The sequence below is a fragment of the Sminthopsis crassicaudata genome, chromosome 1 (genome assembly GCF_048593235.1).
Source record: "Sminthopsis crassicaudata isolate SCR6 chromosome 1, ASM4859323v1, whole genome shotgun sequence".
NCBI lineage: Eukaryota > Metazoa > Chordata > Mammalia > Dasyuromorphia > Dasyuridae > Sminthopsis > Sminthopsis crassicaudata.
In genome coordinates, this window is record NC_133617.1 from 85835389 (window position 1) to 85847991 (window position 12603).

At 35.3% G+C, this 12603-nt stretch overlaps 1 protein-coding gene across 2 annotated transcripts in view; it reads left to right on the plus strand.

The window, feature by feature from the left end:
* Positions 1-12603, plus strand: part of TRAPPC9 (trafficking protein particle complex subunit 9) — a 968086-nt gene that overhangs the window by 506498 nt on the left and 448985 nt on the right. For both annotated transcript variants that reach the window (XM_074264738.1, XM_074264741.1), the window contains one exon: positions 6900-7010. In XM_074264738.1, coding sequence (XP_074120839.1) covers positions 6900-7010 — 111 coding nt within the window. The remainder of the gene's footprint in view (positions 1-6899; positions 7011-12603) is intronic.

Sequence of the window (12603 nt, forward strand, 5' to 3'; positions counted from 1 at the left end):
TTTCACTTTTGTTTTGATTTTTCTTTCCCAACATGACTCATAAAGCAAAGTGTATTAAAAACACACCAACAAATAAAATTAAAATACAAATAATGCATAACAAGAAAACCCATTTCTCCATGCAAGACTACACTTATAAGTTGTATGAATTTGGCAGCTTAAAATATTCCAAAAAAATAAACAGTAGCAAATAAGTTTTTTTTTTTTACCTGGGAACAAAATACTAAATTATACTAACTTATTGAAAAAAACAAAGTAGAGCCACTGCTGTAACAAAGAGTATGCACAATTTAAGAATGTTTGTGGCAGCCCTCTTTGTGGTGGCCAGAAACTGGAAACTACGTGGATGCCCATCAATTGGAGAATGGCTGAATAAATTATGGTCTATTATTATGGAATATTATTTTTCTGTAAAAAATGACCAGCAGGATGATTTCAGAAAGGCCTGGAGAGACTTACATGAACTGATGCTGAGTGAAATGAGCAGGACCAGGAGTTCATTATATATTTCAACAACAATACTGTATGATGATCAATTCTGATGGATGTGGCCATCTTCAACAATGAGATGAACCAAATCAGCTCCAATAGAGCAGTAATGAACTGAACCAGCTACACCCAGTGAAAGAACTTTAGGAGATAACTATGAACCACTACATGGAATTCCCAATCCCTCTAATTTTGTCCGCCTGCATTTTTGATTTCCTTCACAGGCTAACTGTACACTATTTCAAAGTCCGATTCTTTTTGTACAGCAAAATAACTGTTTGGACATGTATACATATATTGTATTTAATTTATACTCTAACATATTTAACATGTATTGGTCAACCTGCCATCTGGTGGGGGGAGAAAGAGGGGAAAAATTGGAACAAAAGATTTGGCAATTGTCAATGTTGTAAAATTACCTGTGCATATATCTGGTAAATAAAATCTATTATTTTTTTTTAAAAAAAGAACCATTTCAGTCATAGAACTTGCAGTTTATTAGATAAGTCATAAACACAAATAATTATACATATGTAGTTAAATTGAATAGATCTTTTGGCTTGCAACAGAATAAATTGTTCTTTGAAGTCTCAGAATTGGGACAAATTCCATAGAAATGGCATTTGAATTTTGCTTTAAATAATGAGTAGAAATTCTTCAACCAAGAGAATGGGTCATATTTTAAATATACTTTATTGTGTCCTGCTTTCTAGAGCCCCCAAGTTGGGGTGACAAAGCATTCCGTGCTTTGTGTTTTCTAGAGCCCCCACGCCAGGATGATTACAATATTCACTCCTAGTGTAGAAGTGATGAGGCAGAACTCCTGAGAATGGTGGGAAAATGGAGTCCATTTATTCCAAGGACTTTCCCCTTTTTATACCCTCATACCCTTATGTAACAAAAACACTGGGCATGTGCCAAGTATATACTGCCCACATGGGACCACATAAACAACTTGTTATTGTACGTAATTTGCCACCTGGCATCACTGTGCTTCAGTCACAACACAGGTTGTCACTGTTTCCTGACTTCTTAGGAAAGCTGAGAGCCCTTAGCGGAGATGGGGAGCCGAACCAGACATTGTCAGTAGGTTCCCTCTGGGCTGAAGGGTCTTGAGGAATTACATCATAATATTAGCTATGTGCAAAAAGTATTATTCTAGCAGTGGTGTGAAGGATTGATTGGAGGAGAGCAGGAAGACCCATTTGGAAACTTTGAAACTTTGAAAGTAAGGAAGGCTTGGAATATGGTAGTGGTAGTATAAATAAAGAGAGGAGGAAAGTGAAAATAAAACTGTGGAAATGGTATTCACAGGGAAGAGATGAGGGATAGGGGAGAAATCAAAAATATAAATCAATATAATAAAATAATACAATAAATCAAAATATATGAGGTAGCTTACATGGCAGACTGAGTCAATGGTGATACAAGAGGAAGAAATAATCAAGTCACAAAGGAACTAATACAGGAGGAGAAGGATATTCCAATAAGACTATTTTTTAATGTATGTTTTGGTTTGGTTCTCTGATATTTTCTAGAATAGAGGCCAAGCAATAGCAATGATTCTGTTCCTGGATCATATAGGGACTGTTTTGAAGGGCAAGCCTTACTTAGGTATGCATATTAGAATATATTTCTTTTTTTTTTCTTTTTAAATAATAACTTTTTCTTTTCAAAATATATACAAAGATAGTTTTCAACATTTACCCTTGGAAAACCTTATATTCCAGTTTTTTTCTCCCTTCTTTCCTTTCCATACAGCAAGTAATCCAATATAAGTTAAACATCTACAACAGAATATATTTCTTAAAAATATTTATTATTATACTATGAGATCTTTGAAGATATTCATGACAGTGATTTTGTGATTATGTTTCCTATAGAGCCATATATAGTGCTCTAGACATGGGTACATGATAAATATTTATTAGGTAGTGTCAGTTTGGGGGATTTCTATGAGAAATCCCAACAGTTTATAGTTTATGCTGCATTCGATAATATACTTTTGTATGTGGGAAGCTTTGTGAATGGTGGTATACAGCCAGCAGGCATTTGAGTTTTGCTTGGAGAAATCAGTAGAAATTTTGCAATCAAGAAAGGAAAGACAATCATTCCAAGCATAGGGAATAGCTTAAGCAAATAGAAAGAGAAAACAGAATATGTTTTGAGTGCAGAGAGCAGTTCAATGTGAGATAAAGATTAAAAGGAGAGCAACACGTGACAATCATGGGAAGCAACTTCGGGGGAAAAGAGAAGGGGATAATATTTCTTTGGTGTTATGATTATTTTAAAGATATTTTTCTCACTGTGCTAAACAATAGATTATTTGCACTTCTGATATTTTAATTTTGAATAATTAGTTGGCATTGGTTTGTTGTTAAAAAAACATATTCCTATTGTTGCTTAATTTATGTTAATGGAGCCTATGCTAGCCTAGATAAATATATAAATATATCTCTTATAAATGATCTAGTTCTTATCTCTGTACTTTGCTAATTTACAACTTTTATAGAGAAGATTTTTTGGTTGGGTTTGGTTTCAACTGAATAGACTTTAGACATCTTTTGGCTTGGGATTCTATAATTCTGTGATTTTGATACTTAAAGGACCAGGGCTTTGGCAGATACAGAACAGAGGTTAATATTTAACCGTGTTAGGAAGTGAGGAGCTACAGTGAAATAAAGATGTTAATTCTTGACAATGAATGAAAACCTTATATACATAAAATTTAAAAGCAGAAGTGAAAAAGAAAGAATGTATCAGTTGTATCAGATCTGTTAACTCTTGAAATTTTCTAATTTGTGGTTTCAAAGAGAAACGGAATCTATATGTGTGTGTATGTATATGTGTGTATATGTGTATTTATATAAGTGCATTCCTTCATTCTTTAACAAACTTTTGTTTGATCAGTACAGACTTTCTTCTTATCAATTTAGTATCTTATCAATGAATTTACTCCCATGCCTTAGTTTGTGGTCTTCATAACTTGCTATAATTACATCTATGTAACCATGTGTATGTATGTTCACATATGGACATATGATGTATGCTCATGTGAGGTTTGTATTTGTGTATATATTCATATATATGTATACATTTATACATATTTGTACAACTCATAAAATATGTTACTGTTTGCTTGTAGCTTACTTTATCTGTAATACTTTGCCCTTTCATTTCCTTCAGTTTAACTTAGATTCCTTTCCCCGATAAATGTTTTACAAGTTCATTTTACTGATGAAAGATTCTGCTGTGATTAAAGATTTCATGAAGTTATGACAAGGATGTAATAGATCTTCATTCTTCAAGGCTCTGCTTGCCTTGAGCTGACTGAGTAGGCTGGGCGTTGATGGCTGTCAGAATGAATGACTGTCTCACATTCACTGTAACTCTATTAGAGTAGGCCCTCCATCTTTGTAGAGTTAAACAAACAGCCATAGGAAAAGGAAGAATATTTTAAGGATATGCCGTCATCACAATAAGGTACTTACCTTCTTCCCTTGAAATATCTCATATTTGGAATGAATTGTAAAATGGATTTTCCAGGAGTACTTTGTGGCCTGTTAATGATGTGCTGCCTGCAATGTGGCCTAACTGCATGCTCAATATTCTTGTTCAAGAACCTCTTCTCTAGTAAATAAGTTCACAAAGTGCAGAAGTCTTTTTAAAAAAATAGACCATTACTTCTCAAAAGTGTTTTTCTACTTACTACTTCCTCTCCAAATATACTCTTTCTTTTTTCCTTCCCTCTTCAGATATCTCATTCTCTTCTTGTTTTCCTGCAGGATAAGATAGATTTCTATACATATTGAGTGCGTGTGTTATTTCCTCTTTGAGACAATTCTGATGAGATTAAGGTTCACTCACTCACCCTTACTTTCCCCTTTTCCTCTCCATTGCAAAAGTTTTTTCTTCCCTTTTTTTAATGGCAGATAATTTGCACCATTCCACTTCTCCCTTTTACTTTCTCCCAGTATATTCCTTTCTTCCCTCCTTAATTTCAAAATTTTTAAAAGATATTATCCCTTCTTTTTTTAACTCACATCTGTGTCTTTCAAACTGCCATAATAATGAGAAAGTTCTAATATGTTATAAGTATCAGTCTCCCCTGTAAAAATGTAAAAAGATAAACTTTATTAAATCCCTTGTAATATCACTTTGCTGATTACCTCCTTATATTTCTCCTAAGTTCTGTATTTGAAAATCAAATTTTCATCATCATGAATGTTTAAAAATCCATTATTTCATTGAATGACCACCTTTTCCTCTGACAGATTATATGTAGTTTTGCTGAGTGTTTGATTCTTGGTTGTAATCCTAGCTCCAATGTTCTCTGGAATATCATATTCCAAACCTTCTGGTTTTTTAATGTAGAATCTTCTAAATCTTGTGTTATCCTGATTGTGATGCTTTTTCTTTCTGGATGCTTACTATATTTTATCCTTGACTTGGGAGTTTTGGAATTTAGCTATAATATTCCTGGGAATTTTCATTTTGAGATCTCTTGCAGGAAATGATTGGTGAATTTTTTCAATTTCTGTTTTACCTTCTGGTACTACAATATCAGGACAGTTGGTCTTGATAATTTCTTGAAAGATGATGTCGAGGCCTTTTTTTTTGATCATGACTTTCGGGTGGACCAATAATTTTTAAATTATCTTACTTGGATCCATTTTCCAGATCAGTTGTTTTTTCAATGAGATATTTCACATTTTTTCAATTTTTTTCATTTTTTGGTTTTTGCTTTATTGTAAAATCATTAAGTTCTCAATTCTAAGTTTTAAGGGATTATTTTCTTCATTGAGCTTTTGTGCCTTGTGCTTTTTAAGGCATTATTTTCCTGGTATCCTGGTGTCTTCATGTATTTCTGATCTTGCATTTGGTGTAATGACAATTATCTCTTTTGCTGTTCCTCAGATACAACCTTCCACTTCTCAGTTTAAATCCCACCTTCTGCAAGGCTTCCTTTTCTGATTCTCCTTGATCTTAATTCTTCCCATATGAGATGGTCTCCGTTTATCTTCTTTATAGCTCATCTATGATATAATTTTTTGTGAATACCCCTTACCCTCATATTAAACTGTGAATTCCTTAAGAGGAAGGACTCTTTCCACTTTCAGGCACAAAGCAGGTGCTGAATAAATGCTAGTTCACTGACTGACTAATTCTCATGGAAGGAAAGTGTCTAGCCAAAAGTTATGTGCCTCTTAAGCAGAAGAAAGTAAGAAATTGAACCTAAATCTTCTGACTTAAAGCTTTGCCTTTTTTTTTTTTCACACTCTTAATGCTGCCTCCTAGAAAATTGTTCAAAGTGGAAATGGAATGCTTCTTCCTATATGCAGAATAGTTGACTTCTCACCTTGACTTATTAAATGTGGGAATCTGTGAGTGGTTTAAACTTCTATTTCCAATCTTTGGCAGCTACCTTTTTGCTGAAATGACAAGGGTATATTGTCTCTTCTACTTCACCAGTGAGAATATTTATCTATTCACAGATCTTTTTTCACCTAGTTCTCTTAGGCATTGGTATTCTCAGTTCTATTTATATTTCTTAGGCTAGAATTTTGCCTAAGGGAGACCAAAATTACAAGAAGATTTGAAAATATTCTCCTTGAATCACAAATCAGAACCCCAAAGGCCATTTAGTCCAGCTCTTAGCTAAGAAGGAATGTCTTTCCAACTTCAGTGAGCAACTAATAGAACTTAAGAGGTTGAGCCTAGAAAAGAATAGATTTAGGAGTGATTTGATATTTTTCTTAAGTACCTTGAGGGTTATTATATAGGAAAGTGATTCACTTATCTCTGGCCTCAAAGCTGAATCAGAAACAGTAGGTATTTTATACACACACACACACACACACACACACACACACACACACACACACACACGCTCACACACACACACACACAAATCAATTTTGACTTGATGAGAACAATCTTTGTCTCTCTGTTTATGTCTGTCTCTCTGTTTCTGTCTCTCTATTTCTCCTTCCTTCCCTCCCTCTCTCCCTATTTTTGTCTTTCCCTCCCTCCCTTCCTCCAAATTTTTCCTCAACATTTAGCACAATGTTGGGCACAAATTAGATGCTTAATAAATGATTACTGACTGTTAACTTTTGGATTAATTCTCATTTAAGCCTTTTCCATTGTGAGATTCTGTGATTCTATTTAACAGTTTAATCTGGTATTACCTTGGCAGAGTTCATTTCATATCCAACATTTAAAAAATAAAATCTCTGGTCTGCAAATATTTGTGAATAGAAGCAAGTTTTCTTGGGGGAGGAGACGGGCAAGAATGAGAGAACAAAGGAAGGACAATGACTTCAAACATTAAGGATTTTTCAGTTACCTCTTTGAGAGTGAAAGGTGAATAATTTTTAAAATATTGTGTCTGTATCTTTTCTACATAGTACCCGTCAGTGCCATCTGCTTCTGGATGTATTCAATTCCACAGAGCATGAGCTAACTATCAGTGCTAAGAACAATGAAGAGCTAATTCTACATGCTGGGGAATGCCAAAGGTAAGTACTTGTACACATTGCCTTTTTTTTTTTTTTTGGTACCATAGCAATACCAAAGATTCAAGATTCAAAGGCTTACTAGGCTGATTAATTTGGTGAAATAATTATATCCATCTTAATCATTAGGGGCTAGAAAAATGGTTCATCTATGCTAGGGAAAGGTGTTTGTTTCCTCAAGTGGCAGGCTGTCTAGTACCCGAGTACTCTTGTATCCTAAGCAGTTTTCCCTTGGTGGTACAGCTGCTCTAAGTTTCCAAACTAAATACTTCCTTTGAATAGCCATCAGTGGTAGCAGTGGTCTGTTGCTATTTTCACCAAGAAATGCAGAAGCAAAGAGAGTTTGAAAAAATTTTTGTTTTAAAGTCTGTGTTGGATCAAGCTAAAATTATCTAGAGTACCAAATCAAGTTTACAGTATAGGTTCATGAATTTGAAAAGTCTATGCAGTGAAAGCACTGCTCAGGGAAAAATGTAGATATAACTGTCTATTCAATCACAGCATTTCAATTTGAAGTCTGACAATCTATTTGATATTGGAGGTGGCCAAGTTTTCTACATATATCTAGGATTTTTTGGACTGTTTTTATCTTGTCTATCTCTAATTGCCAGGGGTAGGAAAGGGTTCTTTGATTAATTTTTGGGGTCAAGATGAATCTGACAAAATGATTACATAGGATAGTAGTCCTCTTTGATAAGTTGTGGATTCATCATTTGCTTAGTGGGAAAAATTTCTCAGTGTCTAGAAAGATTTTCTGGTCCACAAGTCATGAAAATATCCTTTATGCCTAAGGTTCTTTGAGGGTCTGGTGATGGTTGCCCTCTCCTTCTTGATTTGGCTTCTCAGAGAATATGTTTTGCAAAGCTCCAAGTCACCCAAATAATCATTGATCTTGGAAATAGTCTTACAGAAGATAAGGTAGGAAAAAAATTGAAGACATATTACAATTCATGCAAAAAGGACATCTTTTAGTTAGATAAATCAGTCCTGTTTTAGTGTCATTTTATGCCATATGCTCAGATGAGCCAATAGTCTTGATGGTAGAATGCTTGATGGACAGTGTTTAAGATGTGGCGTCTGTCTGCCTCTTGGATTTAATCTATTATGTCATAAAAAGTGTTACTTTTTGTGGAGAAGCATGGATAATACTCATAAATGAGAAATGGGAGATTTTGATCAGAGGTGATGTGACAAGGAAGACTATGGAGTCATTTTAACATGTAGGTGACTTCAGTGAAGGAGGAGAAGAAAGGTCCAACAAAGGGAAGGAATTAAGAGTCACACCATATTCTTAAGATAGGAAGCCAGTCCATGGGGAACTCTATTATCACTCTCTCTCAGGAATTGCAGGAAGCTATCAGGGTGTTGCAGAAAGTATCCTAATATCACCAGAATCTCTGGTTTAGAGACATAACCGAATAGTCTGAACACATTGGCAAATAATCGGTGGACTTTCTATGTATAAAGGTTACATAGAAAGTAACCTCTAAAAGTCTATAGGTCTGAGTAGATCAAGATGAGGGTAGAAATAAATTACTACTTTAGATAATTGAATATGTTTTTGCATTTGACATTAATTATGTTCAACAAACATAACATCTTGGGATGGTTTTGCACTTTGAGAAGAACTGTTAGTGAAAAAAAGTGAAGGAATGAAGCAATATTAAGAAAATTAAAAACAAAATTACGAACACATTGTACATACATCATTTACTGCTGTGGGACTCTCCTATTTTAATGCAGCCTCAACCTTTTATACACCAACAGTATCTTCCTGTCAGACTCTTATGTGTTATAGAAATTCTTGCTCTCTCAAATGATCATTTCTGCAACCTGTCAAAAAGCTGTTGTTAACGTTAGTGCTATAGGATGGTTTAGATCTTTTAAGTTTTCTTGGTGGAGTCTTGAGAGCACACCAGTTGTTTTTTTTTTTTAAGCAAATCTTGAAATCTTGGGTTCATAAATATCTAAACAGATTTAAGGTTGTTTTTTTTTTTTCTTTACAAATGGAAGAGAATACCTCAATCCTTATGAAGATCATGTCAGTTCTAGAAAGCTATTTTCCATTCTTCTCCTCCTTGAATTCAGATCACGTTATAGTTTCCCCAAATATTTAATTCATTGAATACCACTAGTTTAACTGTAATAATCACAATTATTGGACATTTATCTAAAATGATGACAGTATTGGTATTAGTATTAGTATTTTGTGGGCAGCTAAAGGAAAAGAGAGTAACATTTTAAACAATTTTTTTTGCAATAATCTATTTAGAGATTTTATCTCCTGTCTTGATTAGTAAACTGATCTAGTTAGACAAAAGTAGTGCTCTTATAACTGGGTTAGTTGCACAATTTTGTAGTAATAAATGCCTTGGAGAAAGAGCATGATTTAGGGTCTGATTAGAGGCTGTGTATTCCATCCAGGAATTTCTTCTGGCACAGTTGGGAACACAGTTTGACCAAGTACCACATAGTTTACCAGTTCCTCCCCCTAATTATTCAGTTACTGCCACTCTTGACATAAAGTCTGGGCCTGGATCCCTAAGTTTCACAGACTTTCTCATAAAAAAATTGAACAGCAGTTATACAACCTGAAAGAATTCTAAAATAACGTGTACAGATGTAGCCATAGCCAGAGGTGAGACTTTATGTGCCTATGTTGTTAGATGAGTGTGGTCATTTGGGCAGCTATATTTGTTCATCATCTAGAATAATGTTTTGCAAATAATAAGTAATACTTTTTGTTCAGAACTAAAAAGCCAGTCTCCCCCCTGCCCATCTCCTTGTTTCCCCAAACACCTGATTCACTAGTGTAAGGATATTGTGTGCCATGCCCCACATCCTGGTTTGGAGTCAGAAAGGGACATGATAACCCTTTGCTGACACTTGGCCACTTTGATGCCAGCAGACCTGGGTTTAGCAGGTGCCCATTGAAAAAGATTGTTTGATATGTCTTGGAAAACTCTTTTTCATTGTTTAAGAAGGGGCTGTTTCATTTACAGCTCAGATTATTTGGGTTCAACTCCCAACTCTAACAATTCCTAACTATGTAAACATAGAGAAGTCACTTCATTTGTGTGAACTTTTTTTTTTGTCTATAAAATAGGAGAAATAATATCTATCCTACTTATAGGAGAGTTCTGAGGAAAATTCATCAAGCCAAAAAACACTATTTGAATATAAATTGTCGTGTTACAACAATAACTTGGTTGTCAAGTATTTAGTAAGCTAGGTACTAGATACCATTCTAGGTTCTGAGATATACAAATACCAGGGGAAATAACAAGTACATGTAAAATACATAAAGCATAAATGTAAAGTTAGTAAATATAAATATGTACAATATAGTTAAAGATGAGGTAGTTTGGGAGAGGGCACTAATGATGGGGAAATTATGAAAAGCTTCATACAGATAGTCCTATTTGAGCTACTTCATAAAGAAGAGAGGAACTTTGGTAGACAGAGATAAAGAGGTATGTGGAATGGCTGTTGCAAAGGCATGAGATGGGTGATAGAAGGAGTGTTTGTCAGGAATAGAGAAAAGGTCAGTTTGTCTGGGTCAGCAAATATGGGCGCCTCATGTACAATGAAGCCTATCTTTCCAGATAGTCTCAGGCAAAGCTGTGTAAGGTGTAAAAGCTAAAGGAAGAATTTATAGTTTGTACTGGAGGCATTCAGGAAGCCACTGCATATATCAGACCCTTTTTTTGTTTGTTTGTTTTTTGTTAACATTGTATATATATATAGCATGTTCTGGAATAGGGAAAGAGTTGAGGCAAGGTTCGCCATAGGAAAATGTTGCCATAATCAAGAGATAATGAGGACTTAAATTAAGTTGATAGGTATGAGAGAGAAGAGACGTTGAATGCAAAAGATGTTATTAAAATCAAAATAGCAAGATTTGGTAGTTGATTAGATATGTTGAATGAGAGAGAATGAGGAATCCAAGATAATGGTGACTATATTAACTTGGAAGAATGGTAGTGCCCTCAGCAGATATAGGGAAGCTTGAAAGAAGGGAATGTTTAGTAGGAAAGATAATGAGTGCAGTTTGGGACATGTTAAGTTTAAGATGCCTTCAGACTGTCCAGTTTCAAATGTTTAACAGGCAACTGGTGATTCTCTTCCGAGCCTTATTGGGGGGAGTGTCTGGGATTGGATATATGTGTCTGGAAGTCATTTACACAGAAAGAATAGTTTAAACTCATGGGATTTTATGAGATTATCGAAAGAGAGTGTAGATAGAGAAGAAAAGAAGACCCAGGATAGAACCTTGAAGAAAACCTTCAGGGAATGGGGATCCAAAAAGAAGACTGAGAAAGCTCAGTCAGACATGTAGACAGTGATCCGGGAAAATATATTTACAATCTCTTTGTCAGAGATTGAGAAAAGGAAGAGAGGATAGGATATGATTATCCTTGGGATTTGGAATGAAGAGGACTGGGGAATCTCTGATTGATCTGAATGTTTTCCATAAAGAGCCAAGGTCTTCTTAGGCACCTTTTTAGGAGAGGTGAGGGAATGGGGAGGCTAGAAGATAGAAGAGACACTTTGGAATAGCCTCTGTTGAGAGTGAGCTATTGAATTCTGATTAGGGAGAAATTAAAGGACTTCCATCTTCAGGGAGGGCCCAATTGAAGTTAAAGAATGACTTGGCAACATTATGAGATTTCCTTCAACTGTGCTTAATAGCTAGTAAATCGGAACAGAGGAAGCAGAAGGGAAAAGTAATTCAGGCTGAGGTTTGGCAAGAGAAGAGCAACAGTCAAAAGAAAAAAGAATCAAGAGAACACCATGGGGAATTGAAATGGCTTTCGATTGGGTTGAAGTTTATCAATGAGCTAAGTGAAGTTGTTGAGGTTGGGAAAGGGGGGACCCCAAAAGTCCCAGACTGTTGTCACGGAGTATCTCAAAAGAATTTCAGGCTTGAACCCATCTCCTATTCAAGGGGCAAAGTTTATTGAAATTAATGTAATGCCATTACTAAGTGGACTGAATTGTAAGAGAATTCAGTAAAGAAACTGAAGCAAAGAGATATATAGCTGTCAATCATAGAAATGCTAATTCTATGGCTCATAGTAGGAAGGAATGGTCTCCAGAAGGAATGGTTCTGAGTTAATCAGATTTTTACAGACAAGATTACCAGTCAGCAATGAATTAGAGTGGTCTTATTCACTATTGTCTCAGAAGTTTGATCTATGGGAGTTTCCTGAGACCAGAAGCTATCTGGCTAAGATAGCTGGATAGATTGGATAGTTTCCTGAAGCAGATTGCAAAACCAGAAAACCCAGGACCACTGACTCATTAGAACAGAAGCCCCCCCAACGTCACGGAACCAAAAAAACACATTACATCAAAGTCAGAGCAGGAGATGGAGAGAGGTCTTAGCAGAGATGAAGAACAGATGAAGAAGGCAAAAAGGCATAGGAAGGGCTAAGCATAGGAAGATGTGAAATGATGGAAGGTTATGATTAGATAATACCATCTAATAGGAAATGGAACATGTATGGATTATTGAGAAATCTAGTGTATAACAATCCCTGCTTGTGCCTGAGGTAGAACAAAAATCATGAGAATTAGGAGGCTCCTCTGAGGA